Raw genomic sequence first — 15930 nt, forward strand, 5'->3', positions numbered from 1 at the left:
CATTTTGTCCCTCTTCTGAATCACTTTCATCTGAGAGTTCATCCAACTGTTCATCTAGGAGTTTTTCCCAGTTGGACCCAGTTTCAGACAATATAGAAGACGTGAGAGATTTCTCAGAAGACTCAAGGCTTTGAACCAAGACGTAATGTTTCTGAACTGGTGTTGCGTTGTCAGAGAAACCACTTCTGTCCATAGAGTCAGATCACTATATACACAGACTTATGAGGTCTTAAACGTGTTTGCCTGCTCTGATACCAATTGAAAAAATGGAGGTATAACAACCACACCCAATATTTCGCTTAGCAATCTGTATGGACTAACTCCAATATACTTTCAAGAGAATCAACTAGACAGATCAGACTCAATCTTAAGAAAAGTGTATCCAAGAGCTATATATCAATTTCTCAATTCAATCTGTAATCAAACAAATGGGAATTTGCGAGCCCGATTGAGTATAAGAAATAACTTGGACGATATCAAAAACTAATATCCAAGTATCAATCAATATAATCAACAACCAAAGGTTGGATTCACAAAACTTATGCACAACTTGTGATATTTCAATTACATAAACAAATATACAGCAGAAAAGAAATACCACAGACACCAGAAATTTTGTTAACGAGGAAACCGCAAATGCAGAAAAACCCCGGGACCTAGTCCAGATTTGAACACCACACCGTATTAAGCCGCTACAGACACTAGCTTACTCCAAGTTAACTTCGGACTGGAATGTAGTTGATCCCTAACCAATCTCACACTGATCAAGGTACAGTCGCGTTCCTTACACCTTTAGAACCACGCCGAATTCCGCACACTTGATTCCCTTAGCTGATCTCACCCACAACTAAGAGTTACTACAACCTAAAGTCGAAGACTGGATAAACCAATCTATCTCACACAGAAAAGTCTATTGAATAGATAAATTTGTCGCTCACAGATATACCTATGAGTTTTGTTCCGTCTTTTCATAAATCAAGGTGAACAGGAAGCAATTGATACACTAGACTTATATTCCCGAAGAACAACCTAGTGATATCAATCACCTCACAATAATCTTAATCGTATGGTAGCGAAACAAGATGTTGTAGAATCACAAACGATGAGACGAAGATGTTTGTGACTACGTTTTATCTTGCCTATCGGAGATTAAATCTCGAGTAAATCTTAGAGAAGATAGTACTAGAAAATAGCAAGATTAGAACACACAACTACAGAGAAAATAGTTGGACTTGGCTTCACAATCCCAATGAAGTCTTCAAGTCGTTAACCTACAGGGTTTTGGAAAAACCTAAGGTTAAAGGAGAATCGACTCTAGTCGCAACTAGTATCACATAGGAGGTGTGGGGATTAGGTTTCCCAGTTGCTAGAGTCCCCCCTTATATAGTATTAAAATCATGTTTTGCAATCAATGTTACCTTGGTAACAAAGCATTCAATATTCACCGTTAGATGAAACCTGATTAGAGTCAAGCTAATATCTTTCAACCGTTAGATCGAACTTAGCTTGTTACACACAAATGAAAAGTGACTTCATTTAGATATGAGTAACCGTACCTAAATGTGTACACCTTGTTGGCTCAACAATAGTTAACCGAAGTCAGCCATATGAACACTTTCATATCAACCATATTCATCTTAACTATAACTAGTTCAAATGACTCAAATGAAACTAAAACTAGAGTTGTTCAACTATTTATATTCTCTTAGAAGTATACAAAACACAATTGAAGCAAAATTGATTTTGATTCACTCGAATCAATTCATGAACATTATAACCACGGTTTTCAAAATATTGCATTCCTTATTATATAAATGTATTAGTTCACTAACTTTAGAACATAACGTACTCAAGTATGCATACGGGTATGCATACCTTCCAAACTCAGTTGAATTTCCGGAACTTGGAACTCACGCCAGTACGCATACCAGTATGCATACTAAGTTCCCGGACTTTCATTAACCAACCAGTATGCATACGGGTATGCATACAAATATGTATATTGTGTTATATCCAATGATGATTATTTGTTATAAACTCCCATTTCAATCATTGAAACATTCTTAGAAGACGGAAATAGCTTTCTCACACAAACTATTAGCTTCAAAGCAATTTTCAAGTGACCGAATGATCAATATGAAACATTCCGAGTCTACATCAAATGACTGTCTCACACAAATCATATAAGATGTTACAAGGCGATTTTCACATGATCATCTTTTGACTTTCATCAAGAATATAAGATGAACTTGGTTAAAGCGAAAGCTTACCAACACATATTTCGAGAAATATGTAAGCTAGTTAAACTCAGCTCGAAATATCAAATGTGTATAATTGAAGTCTATATAGGTATACGACTTTTATCTCAAATAGGAGATAGAGTAGATAGACTTTTGAGTGATAGATGAGTTCAAGTCTCCACATACCTTTTGTTGATGAAGTTCCACAAGCTCCCCTTAGTAGTTCTTCATCTTCAATCGATGAACGCCGAAAAGTCTAATGCTCTACACTTACTATCATAATCCGAGACTTAGCTATAAGTAGACTAGAAATCAATACTTATAGTTTTGGAAACTAAACTTGACAAACAAGCTTGAGATATCAACGCTTGCGAGTTCATCGAGCAGTGCTCTAACACAACCGACCATTGTCGAAGAGAAAGGGTTTATGGTAGAGAATAAGTTTGACTACCGGGTCATTTGACAATTGACTCAATAGTTAGGGGACTAATCTTGATACATGAAAATTATTACCCCCAAACAGGGGTAGGGATTCCCTAAAGGGGTGCCAAATCCAATATGAACAAAGGGGACTAAAGCCCAAGTCCACTAAGAAGTGTCCATGAGGAGAAAAGGATAAGGAGGGAATTATGGAAAAAGAAGGAGGTTGTATTAGAGAAGGAGTGACATTAGTGGTAATTAAGGAGGTTTAGGACATGTGGCATGATCTCGTAAAGGGAAGGGCTTTTGGGAAAGTTTATAAAAGGAGGTACATTGTACAATGGAAAGCAAGTTCTCTCTCATACCATTCCTAAAAAGTGTATCCATTAGGTGTAGTTAGGACGAGTAGGACCAAAATCATATTCACCTTTAACAGTACAAATTGCTTATACAAGAATCAATTCATGAACATTAAGCCACAGTTTGCAAATATTGCATTCCTTAAATTGCAGAAATCTTTTGGACTATCTTAATGGGATACCATCACCCATATCTTGGCAGAACAAAACAATAATGGAGGAAGTGGAAAACGAAATTAGTTTTTGTCCTAAATTTCTAGGTTTTTCTTTTATTCCCAGATCGGCAAACAATATGGCTGACATTTTAACCAAAGAGGCAATAAATTTTAGATGTACCTTAAATTGGGACACTATTCCCCCGTCTTGTATTAACTCTGCGTTATCAGTAGATAAATCTAATGCTAAGAAATAGTTCCCTCATTCCGCATTAGGTGGTTCTGCTTGTTCTGTATTAAAGGTTAATAAATCCCTAAGTTAGTTTTTGAAACAAAAAAAAAAAAGAAAAAAAATTAATCAACTCCATTATATTTGTAACACAACAGCATGTTAGTCCTTTATAATTATTTCCTTTACAATATCGAAATAGGAGAACTCTTGCCTCGCGATAAATCAATCATGAATTGCCGTAGAAAATTAAGGACATGGTTTAACGGTAAAACAAATAAGCTCATCCAATTGTCATAATGAAGATGGAACGCGTGAAGCCTACTTGTATTGTATTAGTAAGTGAAAACTACAGCCACACCCATTTTTAGAATTCTTCCCACTGTGAAACCCACCATTTATTTAGAAAAAATTATTAGGAGACCCATTATTTTTAAATAGAAAAAGATACGGGGAGAGGCGAGAATAAATTAAAAGATGTAGATTTCGTTTCAAATTGAGATTCTCTCCAAGTTCCAGCGATTCCAACTTTTGATTCTCATCAACTCTTCTTCGTTCAAATTCAGTTCAGTCTGATTCGACTTTTTGTTTTTAGGTTTTAGTTTTGATTTGGGATTTTCGATACCAGGCTTTAGATCTCAATTATGATTGGAGAAATTTTGAAGAAGCAACATCAAAAGAATTGATCATACTCTTCCAAAGGTGAGTAAGGATCTTGTTTGAGCAACAGTTTGATACGAGTGTGTGATTCAGACAGAATTTTGGTCGCAGCTGAAATTATAGGAAATGGGTTTTGTTTGAGCTTTACTCCGAGAACAAGAAGATGATTATGTGAGATGGTGTTGTTGTTAGTAAGGTAAAGTAGAAAATGGCGGTGGTGGATGAACTGATGGTTGTCTGGGCTGGTGTTCAAAGCAGAGTGTACGGCAAAGAGGTACAGTGCCTCCATATTTCAGTCGAGAGTGCTTTGAGCTGGTGATGGAAATTACTTGGAAGTTCTTGTCTAGGGAATGGAGCAGATATAACGGTGGTGCGGCTGTTGATTACAGAGAGCGATGGAAGTTTTGAATTTAGAATTGGTTGATTACTGGCACTGATGCTCGATGATGGAAGACAAGGGTATTATGATATCACTGTGAAGTTGAATTCAAGAATGGAATGAATTAGTAATGTTGTTTTGGGAAGAGCTGGTGATTACTATTTAGTACTGGTGGAATACAGTATAAGTGATTGTGCAATTTAGCTGCCAAGTTATCACCTTCGTCTCAACTTCACTCGGTCACTTTGCAAATGCAGAGAGAGTTGCAGTGGTTTGAGGTACGTACACGTAACAGTCCAAACTTACACTAAATTGACATAGTTGCTAGCTTGTTGTGTACATTATGAATGATGTTAACTTTTGACCAGGCCGTTGAAAATATTACCCTACCAATCCACTAAACTTACACTAAGGGAATCTTCCATACTAACATTAGTGGGAACCATAGCCAGTAGCGAATATTATTCTTGAGTGGGGTTGAACAATGGAGCAGGTGAACTTGATGTTGTAGTATCCATATATGGATTTTGAGAAGATGAAACAAGTGTAGTACATTCCTTAGCTTTTCTCGGGTACCCATGAATTTTATAACACGTATCTTTTGTATGTTCTACTTTGTTACAATGCTCACAGTAAAATCGTGGATGTTTGTTACTATTGAAACCAATAAAAAAAATAGACTGCATAACATGTTATGCAGTCGAGAAAATGGATGCATAACCTGTTATGCATCCGAAAATATGACTGTATAATGCATTATGCATCGAGAAAATTGTTGCATAATCTTTTATGCATCGAGAAAATAAATGCATAACCTGATATGCATCCGTAAATATGGATGCATACTGCATTATGCATCAATTTTTTTCATGTACGCACTAAAATTAACCAAAACAATGGTTACATAACTTGTTATAGATGCATAATTTGTTATGCAGACGAGAAAATGGTTGCATAATTCGTTATGCGTCTGCAGAATGTGTTATGCATCTTTTTTGGTGGCTGCATAATGGTTATGTATCAAGTTTTCGAAAATTTTGCCTAAAATGATGATCACCTCCGATTTTTTCGTGGAAAACAAAAATTTGATATTCTTGTTTGTACTCGTTGCGTAGCTCTCTTAAAAAGATTTCCAACGATATAAAATTTGTAAAATTCCAAGGAACGGATTTTTAGATATGTTATATCCAAGTTGTGTTACCAATTATACCCCTAATGCATAACCCTTCATGCAGATGCATAATCCGTCATGCATACGTTTTTAATAATTTCAGATAATTACGGGTGTCACCAGTGGCGGAACCAGAAAATGAATGTTGGGGTGGCTTGAAAACAAACTGGTTGGACTTGGGCTGGCTTAAGCCTAATATTTGGGCTTGATTTTGTATAACCAAACACAATTACACTACAAAATGTAATGTTTTTTGGACTTTGGGCTTGTTTAAGCCAGCCCAAGTCTCTACATAGATCCACCCCTGGGTGTCACGGTACCCAAAATTAATTGTGAACCTGACAATGAGAATATTATTTATTTTGGGTCTCTCCCTAATTTTCCCAATTAGTAATTAAAGGCGGGAGAGTTAAGATCCTTCACCTTCACACCACTGGCCAACCTCTTTAGCATGTGCTGCCGGCTGCAATCTGCTGATGCATTAGGAGATGCCGGGTCGAAAACATCTTTGATAATGGGACGGCTGGCTTCGCATATCATAGATGAAATAGAAACTCGAGCTTTCTTTTGGTATGAAATTTGGACTCTATGAAAGACATCTTTCTTGATCAAGTCCTTGTTAACGGCGGTCTAAATTTTTGCAGCATAGGTTCGGGAAGGTTGAGCGGCTTGAGCCTGTTCCTCCTTCCCTGCTTTGTTTCTTGCTTACTCACTGTAAGCTGCTTCTATAAATTTCTGATTTCTGCTGAGTAAAAAAAAATGTACAGCAAGGCTCTAACGATACCCAGTGACTAAAGTAAATGCATGCTCAGTCCACGTGATGTGGTGAAGAATGTTACAGTGGTTATTAAGACGACAACGCGAAACAAGGAGTGGAACAGAAAAGAATTAAGGAAGAGATCGATGATGACTAAAACATCCCCATATATCACCAAACTTTAACTTCACATAAGAAACTCGAGCTATGGGAAAAACAAAAAACCCAGAGGCCCTAGGGGATTCATAGAGTATGACCACTAGCTAGACAAAGACTCGATCCCCTCTATACTAATGGTAATGGTCACCAATTCTTTTTGTGAAGTATTCAGACAGACTACCCTTTCAAGATATTCCGATTGCTTATACATGATCCAAATTTGAGCAACCACTTCCACGAATGTGATGCTTAGAATTGAAAGCTGACCCCATGAATCTCAAGAATATGCATAATTAGGATCAATGTGTTCCACAAATTGGCAAGTTGTTTCATCACACATATAAAGTACATTATTTGAGGTTCACATATCTACCACCGTCCCACACAGATTGAAAGACGCCCGCATTAGAAGGAGTATATACAATCCCAATTATTGTGTCCAGGATGACCCACTGTAAAGAAGATACATGATAGCATTGATAGGATGACTCTATGAGATCTGAATTGAATGTTTACCTTTCCATGTTCCACCTTGTTGTCTTCAAACTCTTGAGGGAAAAAAAAAGGACGCCTCAATAAAGCATAGATCTAACTTGACAAGTATTTGGAGAGTTGCATACGCGCATAATCGTGTACAATTTTCTTGGTGTTTACGCTGTAACCGTAAAATGCCTAGTAAGGCAAATTCATCAAGCTAGTGCCATACTGCCATACTCATTTCTTACAATTGTAATCGAACGATCGAAGTGGTGCTGATAACGATGAGAAGCAAGCAAACTCCCAAGAATATATCTAACTAACACCGTACCGGTTTGGCCTGTTTGCAACTGGAGGAGAACCTAGCAATCTTGGGCACAGCCGCACAGGTCATGCATGAGTCACGTAATCTACAATGACTCAATAAGTGATAACTGTCTTGCAAGATCAGTAGGTGGGCTTTTCAAACTAAAGTGGGTTGGATCATGTCAAGGGAAACTGTTCTTTACAGTACAGGCGTAATACAGGCATACTTCCGTTTTTAATGGGCTTAAGCTGAACTAGAAGTGCAAACTACTAACTCAAGCCTCTAGCTAGCGCTGTAGCACATGAATCATGATTTTTCTTGAAAATGAGCGGGACTGCTATGATTGGCTCTCCTACTTTTGCAGTATTCCAATCCCAAACTTGCAATACATAAATTATTGCTGTGGTACGACTGGTCATTGCTGACTTTACCATCTTCGACAAGAAGCACTTAGGAATTTCTAATCATAGAGAATGGTTTGTTTCTATTTTCCTAACGAAAGTAGGGGTGAGCAACGGACGGACGGATGCGGATTAGGGGTCACCCGCAACCGAACCGTCAAAGTTGCGGATTTTGAAAATGGAACCGTGACCGGCCCAATCACCCGCGGATTTGTCCTCTGCGGATCAGCGGATTTTGCGGGCCGGTTGCGGATAACCGCGGTTTAATCTCAAAAAATCATCAAAAAAAAAAAAAGTACAGAAAGTTAGAAACTAGAATTTCTAATGGAGAGTACATGCGATTCTTAACACAAAAGAGTACTAATTCAGTAATTCAAAAGCAACAAAAGATAGAAGATAGTTAACAGTTAACACAAAAAAGTACTAATTCAAATGCAACAAGTTTGGTGCCAAGCCATCTGAATCTATGATGCCAAAAACTGAAAAAAGAGTCCTTGGATTTGAGTACTAGTTTAATCAATCCATGATAGATATGTCTGGAATTTCCTGCAAGATTTCTGCCGCATCTGTAAAATGAGGAACCAATGTCACAAACAGCAGCAATCTTAAGGGGAGCAAAAATAAGCAATTCTCAAGCAATAGATGTGGCGCAGTTTCACTTAAGCATAATATTGACAATCTCTAAGCATGTTCAGTAACAAATTTGATGAAACCTATCATTTGTTACAGTCAAACATCCTTAACACTATAACTATCAGGCATCAACATTAAAATAATTTCTGATCACAAAACAAAATAGAAAAAGCATCAAATTAGTTCCCCAAGAATTCTCTAAAACCGGTCAACCGTAAGTTACATTAATGTCCATGGTTGTCTCAAAATTTAACTGCGTACGGAATAGATATGTCACAACATTTTTACATGATAAAGAAACTGTATTCTGTGAATTGAACCAAGCAATAAAGAACAGCAAAGCAACTACTTCAAGTTTACACCCCAGATTGCACCTATATACTAAAGTAAACCCAATAATGTTTGTCTTGCTAACTCAATGCACAAATCTTGTATAACATCTTTCGTTCTAACAAGGATGTGAAATTAATTCATGGGTACTCTAATTTCTTCAACCTTTGAGACTAACACAATGCTTGTTATTACTGAGATTCAAATTAATATGAACATGATCGATATTCTTAGAAGGTATCTAAATAATCCAGCTATCAATGGTATGTTCAGTACCCAATCTCTTTATAAGTCTATTGCCTACAAATGTTTAAAGGATATGATTCCAACAACTTAAAAGATTTTCTAGATTCACTAGGATAGCTAGATAAGGAGTAATGGAGTTAATGTTTAAAGGATATGATCATACCTTTCTCTACTGTCCTTTTTCTAGGAGTGCTTCAAAATAAACCTGTTAAGCAATGGATGCTAGACTGTCATAATAAACCTGTAAGATAAGAAGATGAAATTGAAATTGGAATTCATGGTGTATTATGATAATCCAAACTTTCTACTTCTGAGAATAAGGGCACATTCCAGTTAATAATACACGCTCAGGATTTGGAAATATGTGTGCATAAACAACAAACTTAGCTAAAAATTCATTCAAATAACTTAGCAAAAAATCATTCAGTAACTTCAGGATTTGGAAATATCTTCATTCAAATAACAAAATTCATTTTCAAACCAAAAAATTAGTAAACAAAAACTGAATTTTCAACCCATTAGTAAATACAAGGGTTTTGTTTCATTAACTCACTTGTTTATCAACTGCAACTAAATCTCGTTTCAACCCATTCTTCACTTCACCATTTTCTGAAACTAAATCTGTGCAACATAAAAGAGACACTGAAAGTTAATACCGAAGAACCAATGAAGAAGAAATTGATACCCCTAACATGAAATCGATTTGGGGGAAAAAAATCAAAAACTAAATTTCTCTGGAATCAAAACTGAAGTTAATCGTTACTTACTTCTCTGCAAATCGATAAAGATATTGCTGAAGTTAATACTGAAATTGCTGAAGCTAACACGCAATCGAAGAAGAATCGCATCTGTTCGAAGAAGAATCACAGTTGTTCCTCTCGAATGAAAAAAAAAACTATTAGGGTTTAGAAAATAAAGATCCTTATATATAAAACTCCAACTCCCCATATTATCCTTAATACTTTCACTAAATTCCCTAATTTTCCTACGGTGCGGGTAATCCGCGGTTATCAAAGCCCAACCGCAACCGTAACCGCACCGCATGCGGATTTGAAAATGCACCCGTGTCCGGTCCATATCTCTTGCGGATTGGTTTTCACCCGCAAATTTGCGGACGGATACGGATGAAATCCGCGGTTACGGTTTTTCTGCTCAGCCCTAAACGAAAGTGATACTTAACCTAATTCAATTCTTCCATCATTTACAACAACTTATGGGCCGGCTTTCATAATTGGATGGAGGGAATTCCAAAATGAATAATGCAGGGATTGACAAACTGAATTGCAGAACAAGCATACCCCCTTGGCTAGTCCGCTAAGAAAAGTACTTCCCTATTATTGTGGTATTGTTGTCATTTTCATGATGACTGTGAACGTCATCACTTCTATTTTTCCCATGGTTATCTGAATGAATTTGATTCCAGTGATAAAGTTTTAACTTGTGCTTCAGCTTTCAAACCATAGATTAGATGATGAGCTCGATAATGATAAAGAGAAAGCGATGCGTCAATGATCAAAATTCAAATTCATGACCACCCAGGCCCAGGGGTTAAATTCATCTGAATTCCACGTGCATTTACCTCCACCTTTTGCATTTTAATTTTGTCAGTTCCTTTGTGATGCAGCAGTTTCACTTTCCTTGAAGGACCACAATGGCACCATCAGACTAATATTCTTCAATTGTCTGAACTACCCATCTTATTTCTCATCCATCTCAACTTCAAAAATACTTTTCGTAGGGCATTTTTGTTCATTTAAAAAGTAGAACTTGTAATCCACGTACAGAGAACGGTGAAGGTAAAAGTAAGGTCGTATCCTAAGGACCACTGCATCTGAACTTGTTTTGTGAAAAAAGACGATACATGCTCAGATATCTATTTACTCAATCAGGTCAAAAGAAGAAAAAGAACAACGAGATAGCGTATATAGGCATATAGCAGTGTCATACGACTAGTCTTTATCATTTTTTTTCTTTCCTTTTCCATCTCTCAATGTACACAAATACCTTTCGGAAATTCGTAACCTACCTAACTCGATCAAAATGGTGGCGTCTGTTTTGTGTGAGCTTCTTAGACTCAGGTTCATATTTTGCTGGCATCACATTCAAGTTTATGTGGCAAGGTCTGGTTGCCTTTTCTGGTTATGCAATGCAAATATGGTTTTGGAGCAAAAGCTTTGTCGGCATGGGTGTTAGATCATGCAATAAATGATGAGGATTAGTATTTCCTAAAAGTAGGTCTAGCCTTTTGTTTGTCATTATAGGAGTTATGTTTGAGTTCTGCCCATAATAAGTTTGTCATCTATATACAGACTATATGCAGATTCAAAAAAAAAGAGTGTTAACTATTTCAACTGATACATTATACAGTTCTTCACACTTTCCACATCCATTTCACTATAATCATACGCAAAAGATAATAAATGTGCACATAAATCTCTTTTTAACATAGTGGTTTTCTGGTCGATGTCTAGTAAACTTGTGATCGATCTTCTTTTTACTCATGTAAATAGGAATCAAGATTTCCAAGGGACACCAACTTGCTTACGTGAAGACAGAAAACACAGTCTCCTTTTCTTTCTTTCTATCCATCTTTCTTTCGCTTCTTTGTTTTGGTACCTCTTTTCTTTTTCCCTCCTTTACAAAATTTCCCGCCTCTCGTTCCCCACTGAAATGCCTCCATCGAACAGCTAAATTCTTATCATCACACTTGTCGTAATATGAGTGGTCTTCATCAGAGGTATCTCTAATTCCTTCTTTCTGAGATTCTGGTCTGTTGATGATAATCTTGACTTTTTCAAGGACCCCACCTTTCACTCATTCTGCCCTTTCATTTCTGATCAACAGCATTACGAATCAAATATGTGGGTCCGTACACCTCAAAATGTGGGCTATCACAGTCTCATCATCTCATCTCGTCTCAATGAATGAAAGGGAGATGAACTATGTCTCTAACTTAACCACTTAAAATTGTAGACCTTCGTTTTCATGGGAAAAATTCATAGCCACTTCATTTTAATCTGATGGATGTGAATGCCAATCAACCAAAAAATATTGAATGATTCGATCAAAAAAATATTGAATGATCTATTAATTTTTGGTGGTTGGTAATGGCATCTAAATGAGTAAGTTCACATTTGTCAAATTACATTTTACCAAAGAGTAAATTTGAATTAAGAGATGTGAATTGATTTACACCATGTTTGTTTACTCTTGACTCATATGAGTCATATGAATTTGAATCGTCTAGAGATGACTGAAATTGTCTGACTTGAGTTAGATCTGACTCAATATGTTTGTTTTGAGTCAGATCTGACTCAAAAATATATGAGTCAGTGATTTGGTATCATGAGTTAGAGATTCTAACGGGTTCGAGTCATGAGTTAGGTCTAAGTTAGAGGTCGAGTCATAACTGATTCAAAATAAAAAACAAACTGTCTGACATCTAATTCATGAAGAATTAGGTACTCAGATTCAGATCGTGAGTCAGATGCAAACAAACTTGGTGTTAGCTAGTTTGGATCCTGTACGTTAGTAGGATATCTCCAAGTGGATTGATTGTATAGGAGACAATTTAGTTGCTAAAGAGAATTGATTTAATATACAAGGTTATATACGCTTACGTAATGATGAAGTGATTATCTATGTAAGAATGGGATATAGGACATTAGGACGAGGAAAATCGACACGGCCAAAATTATTAACTAGGTCCCCACTTATGAATAAAAGTGATTAGGGTCAAATCAAACCAGCATCCCTAACGAACCATCCTGCAAGTCGAAGGGCTGAATGTAGGAAGCAGCAACGCGGGATAGCTGAAAGTATAAAAATGTTTAGAATCCATAGCGAAAAGATGTCATAACGAAGTTCATATTACAAAGACTTAAATTCTCTCACATTTTTATAAGATGCGGTTAAAAGGTTGTAAAGATTGACATATCGATATCGAATATCTACACGCATGGACTAGTTTCATAATATAAAAGATACTGCCATACGCACATTCTCATTTCAAAGTACATGCATTCTACTAGATGCGTATTCCACAAATTTCTTTATATGAGAAATATAGTGATGGGTTTGTCCGATTTCCAGTGAAAACAATTCGAACTTTATATTTTGATGATCACTGCATAGGACATGCATGTAATTTTAAAATAGAATTTGAGAAACATAATTCTGAGTCCTGACTCAGCTAGCTCATTGTGCACGTCAGTGGTCAATCAGCAGCAGTTGTTCGTCTTTTGCGTCTGCAATTTACTATATATATTCCCACGTCAGCTTTGGAGGTCCATATTAATGATCTTTCTGCACAACATCCGAAGAGATCTCTCTCTTGAGAAAAAGAGAGTAACAGGCTCATCAAAGGGTCTTGCTCTGCAGATCCGCAGGATTTTGAAACTTAGATCATCAGTAGCTAATTTCACAAACATGGGAGAGGTAAGTTATATACCTGTGTTATTCTTTGCAAATTGGTATATATATATGTTCACAGTTTGATCCCTGCATGTAGTTTTTAACTCTGCTTTTGTTAGTTTTCATTAATGCAAAGTCATGAAAACTCTAGACTTTTCTCCATACAAATGTCTAGTACATTAGTGTTGTGTTGGCTAGTTTTTCCATATCTAATTGATTGTGTGGATGGTGCTGTGTTTTAAAGGAGAAGAAGGAAGAAGAGAAGAAAGAAGAAGAAAAAAAACCGGAAGAAGAAAAAAAACCAGAGGAACCTCCAGAGATGGTTTTTAGAGTCGATATGCACTGTGAAGCTTGTGCAAAGAAAGTTGCTAAATCCCTTAGAGGGTTCGAAGGTATATTATACATGCACATATACATGTTACACGTACATATAAGACAGTTCATTATCGTCATGAATCCAGATAAATTTTCTCATATCCCACATCTTGCTTTGATGATTAACAAGATAAATAAAGTAAACCGACGTTTACTAATTAATATCCTTTTTTATGGAAGCTTTTGATGATTAATATCTAAGCTATACAGACATTAATCTTCTTTTAGGTGCACTATGTTGATGTTACACCATCAAAGTTACTTTTTATAGTTAAAGAAAGAAGAAAAGCTACTCTTAAATTTTGACATTTTCCTTACTTTTTTTTTGGGTAAGCACCTTTTAATTAGATTTATTCAAAGTGTTACAGCAATGTTTAACTTTTGACTTAATTTATTTTCTGAAGAGGAATAAACTAAATTTATATGCATGTTTTAGGTATTTTTGAGTTAATTTTTTTTTTCAATTAATACCTAATTCATATTCTGCGTGGGTTTGTAGTTTGCAGATACAAGAACCATACAAAAAGATGTGTGCTTATACTACTTATATGTCCATATTCCGTTAAGTTTTGAGTTTGATTTTGATTATATATATACTTTCATTAACAAAATTTTACTTTGCGGCTAGCGTAGGAGTGGAAGAAGTAAGAACAGACTGCAAAGCTCATCTAGTTGTGGTTAAAGGGAAAACTGCAGACCCAATTAAAGTTTGTGAAAGAATCCAAAAGAAAAGTGGTAGGAAAGTAGAGATAATTTCTCCTTTACCAAAACCACCAGAAGAAGAAAAGAAAGAAGAAAACGCTGAAAACAAGCCAGCAGAAGAAGAAAAGAAAGATGAAGTAAGTAAAATTGATATGGGAACAAATACTAAACGACTTTACATAAACGTTAATCATGTTTTGATAGTTTTTCCTTGATGCTGATATACTTGCAGCCTCCTCCGGTAATTACAGTAATATTAAACGTACGCATGCATTGTGAAGCATGCGCTCAAGTTCTGCATAAACGTATACGAAAATTTCAAGGTATAATCATCGTCGAAAGTCCATATGTTTTTTAAAGTTTACCATAATTCTTTGTTACGCAACATCAAATGATCACACAATGATTTTTATTTATTTATTTAGGTGTGGAAGCGGTGGAAACCGATCTGATAAACAGCAAAGTGACCGTAAAAGGTATTATGGATCCAGCAAAGCTGATAGAGAACGTGTACAAGAAGACTAAGAAGCAAGTTTCAATAGTCGTCGAAGAGAAGAAAGAAGAAGAAAAAAAAGAAGAAGAAAAGAAAGAAGAAGAGAAAAAAGAAGAAGAAAAGAAGGAAGGAGCAGAAGAAGCTAAAGCCGAAGATCATGAGACTATGAGTGATATTAAAAAAAGTGAATATTGGCCTCCTAAGTATAACGTAGAATATGCTTATGCACCTCAAATTTTTAGTGATGAGAATCCTAATGCATGCTCTGTTATGTAATTAAAACCTTAGTGATTTTATGTATCCATAAGGCCTAGTTATCATATGCACTGTGTAATATGCTTATACATATATAAGCGCATGCAAGTTTCTACCTAAAAGATGATTAATAAAATTATAACAGAACCAGTACGTAGATAAAAGATGGATCATGGATCGTTATGCTGTTGTCATGTGTTGAGTGTTCATCGATCCATATATATGCGCGTGCTTGAGAAAATGGGCCTTGGTCTTTGTTGTATCACAACAAGTACATTTTTTCTTTTTTGCCTGATCAAAATTGCATCACAAATTACAGCCAAAGGTAGGGTGCACATACCCTACCCATATCCGCCAACCCTACCCTACCCGCCCTGTTTTAACCGTATTCTATCCTACCCACTATTTGGCGGGTAGGGTAACGGGTAAAGATTTTCTTAACCGCCGTTAGATGGGTAGGGTGACGGATAAAGCTCGAAATTACCCTACCCTACCCGCCTACCCGTCTAATACTGAAAAGACAAAGTAACCCTTGTATTGTTTTCTCCTCCTGCCTATTTTTTTGTTATTTTAAAACATAACAGGGGTAAATTACAAAGTAAATGGATTTTCTCTATCGAACCATTTCATCGCTTTTCATTTGAACCATTTTTCTCTGTTTTCATTCGAAGTAGCGAAGTGGTGATTTTCTGCAGAAGAAGTGAAGTCTGGGTTTTGAGGGTTTCGATCTGAAGATGTAAGTGTTTATAGATTTCAATTTGTGTTTTGA

General features: G+C 36.2%; 1 protein-coding gene and 1 long non-coding RNA gene across 2 annotated transcripts; one reads left to right on the forward strand and one right to left on the reverse strand.

The window, feature by feature from the left end:
- Window positions 1–8051: 8051 nt before the first annotated feature.
- LOC113286475 lies at window positions 8052–9801 on the reverse strand. Its single transcript, XR_003329314.1, has 4 exons — window positions 9691–9801; window positions 9477–9544; window positions 9087–9164; window positions 8052–8280 (listed from the first exon to the last, which is right to left on the reverse strand). It is a non-coding gene; the product is annotated as an uncharacterized LOC113286475 (long non-coding RNA).
- A 3188-nt stretch (window positions 9802–12989) lies between these two features.
- Window positions 12990–15349, forward strand: LOC113288161 (heavy metal-associated isoprenylated plant protein 7-like). Its single transcript, XM_026537121.1, has 5 exons — window positions 12990–13360; window positions 13581–13728; window positions 14345–14550; window positions 14646–14736; window positions 14839–15349. Exons 1-5 carry the CDS (start codon window positions 13220–13222, stop codon window positions 15180–15182), a joined length of 930 nt encoding a protein of 309 aa, XP_026392906.1. The 5' UTR covers window positions 12990–13219; the 3' UTR covers window positions 15183–15349.
- Window positions 15350–15930: the final 581 nt, after the last annotated feature.

This window comes from Papaver somniferum, chromosome 6 (assembly GCF_003573695.1).
Source record: "Papaver somniferum cultivar HN1 chromosome 6, ASM357369v1, whole genome shotgun sequence".
NCBI classification, from domain to species: domain Eukaryota; kingdom Viridiplantae; phylum Streptophyta; class Magnoliopsida; order Ranunculales; family Papaveraceae; genus Papaver; species Papaver somniferum.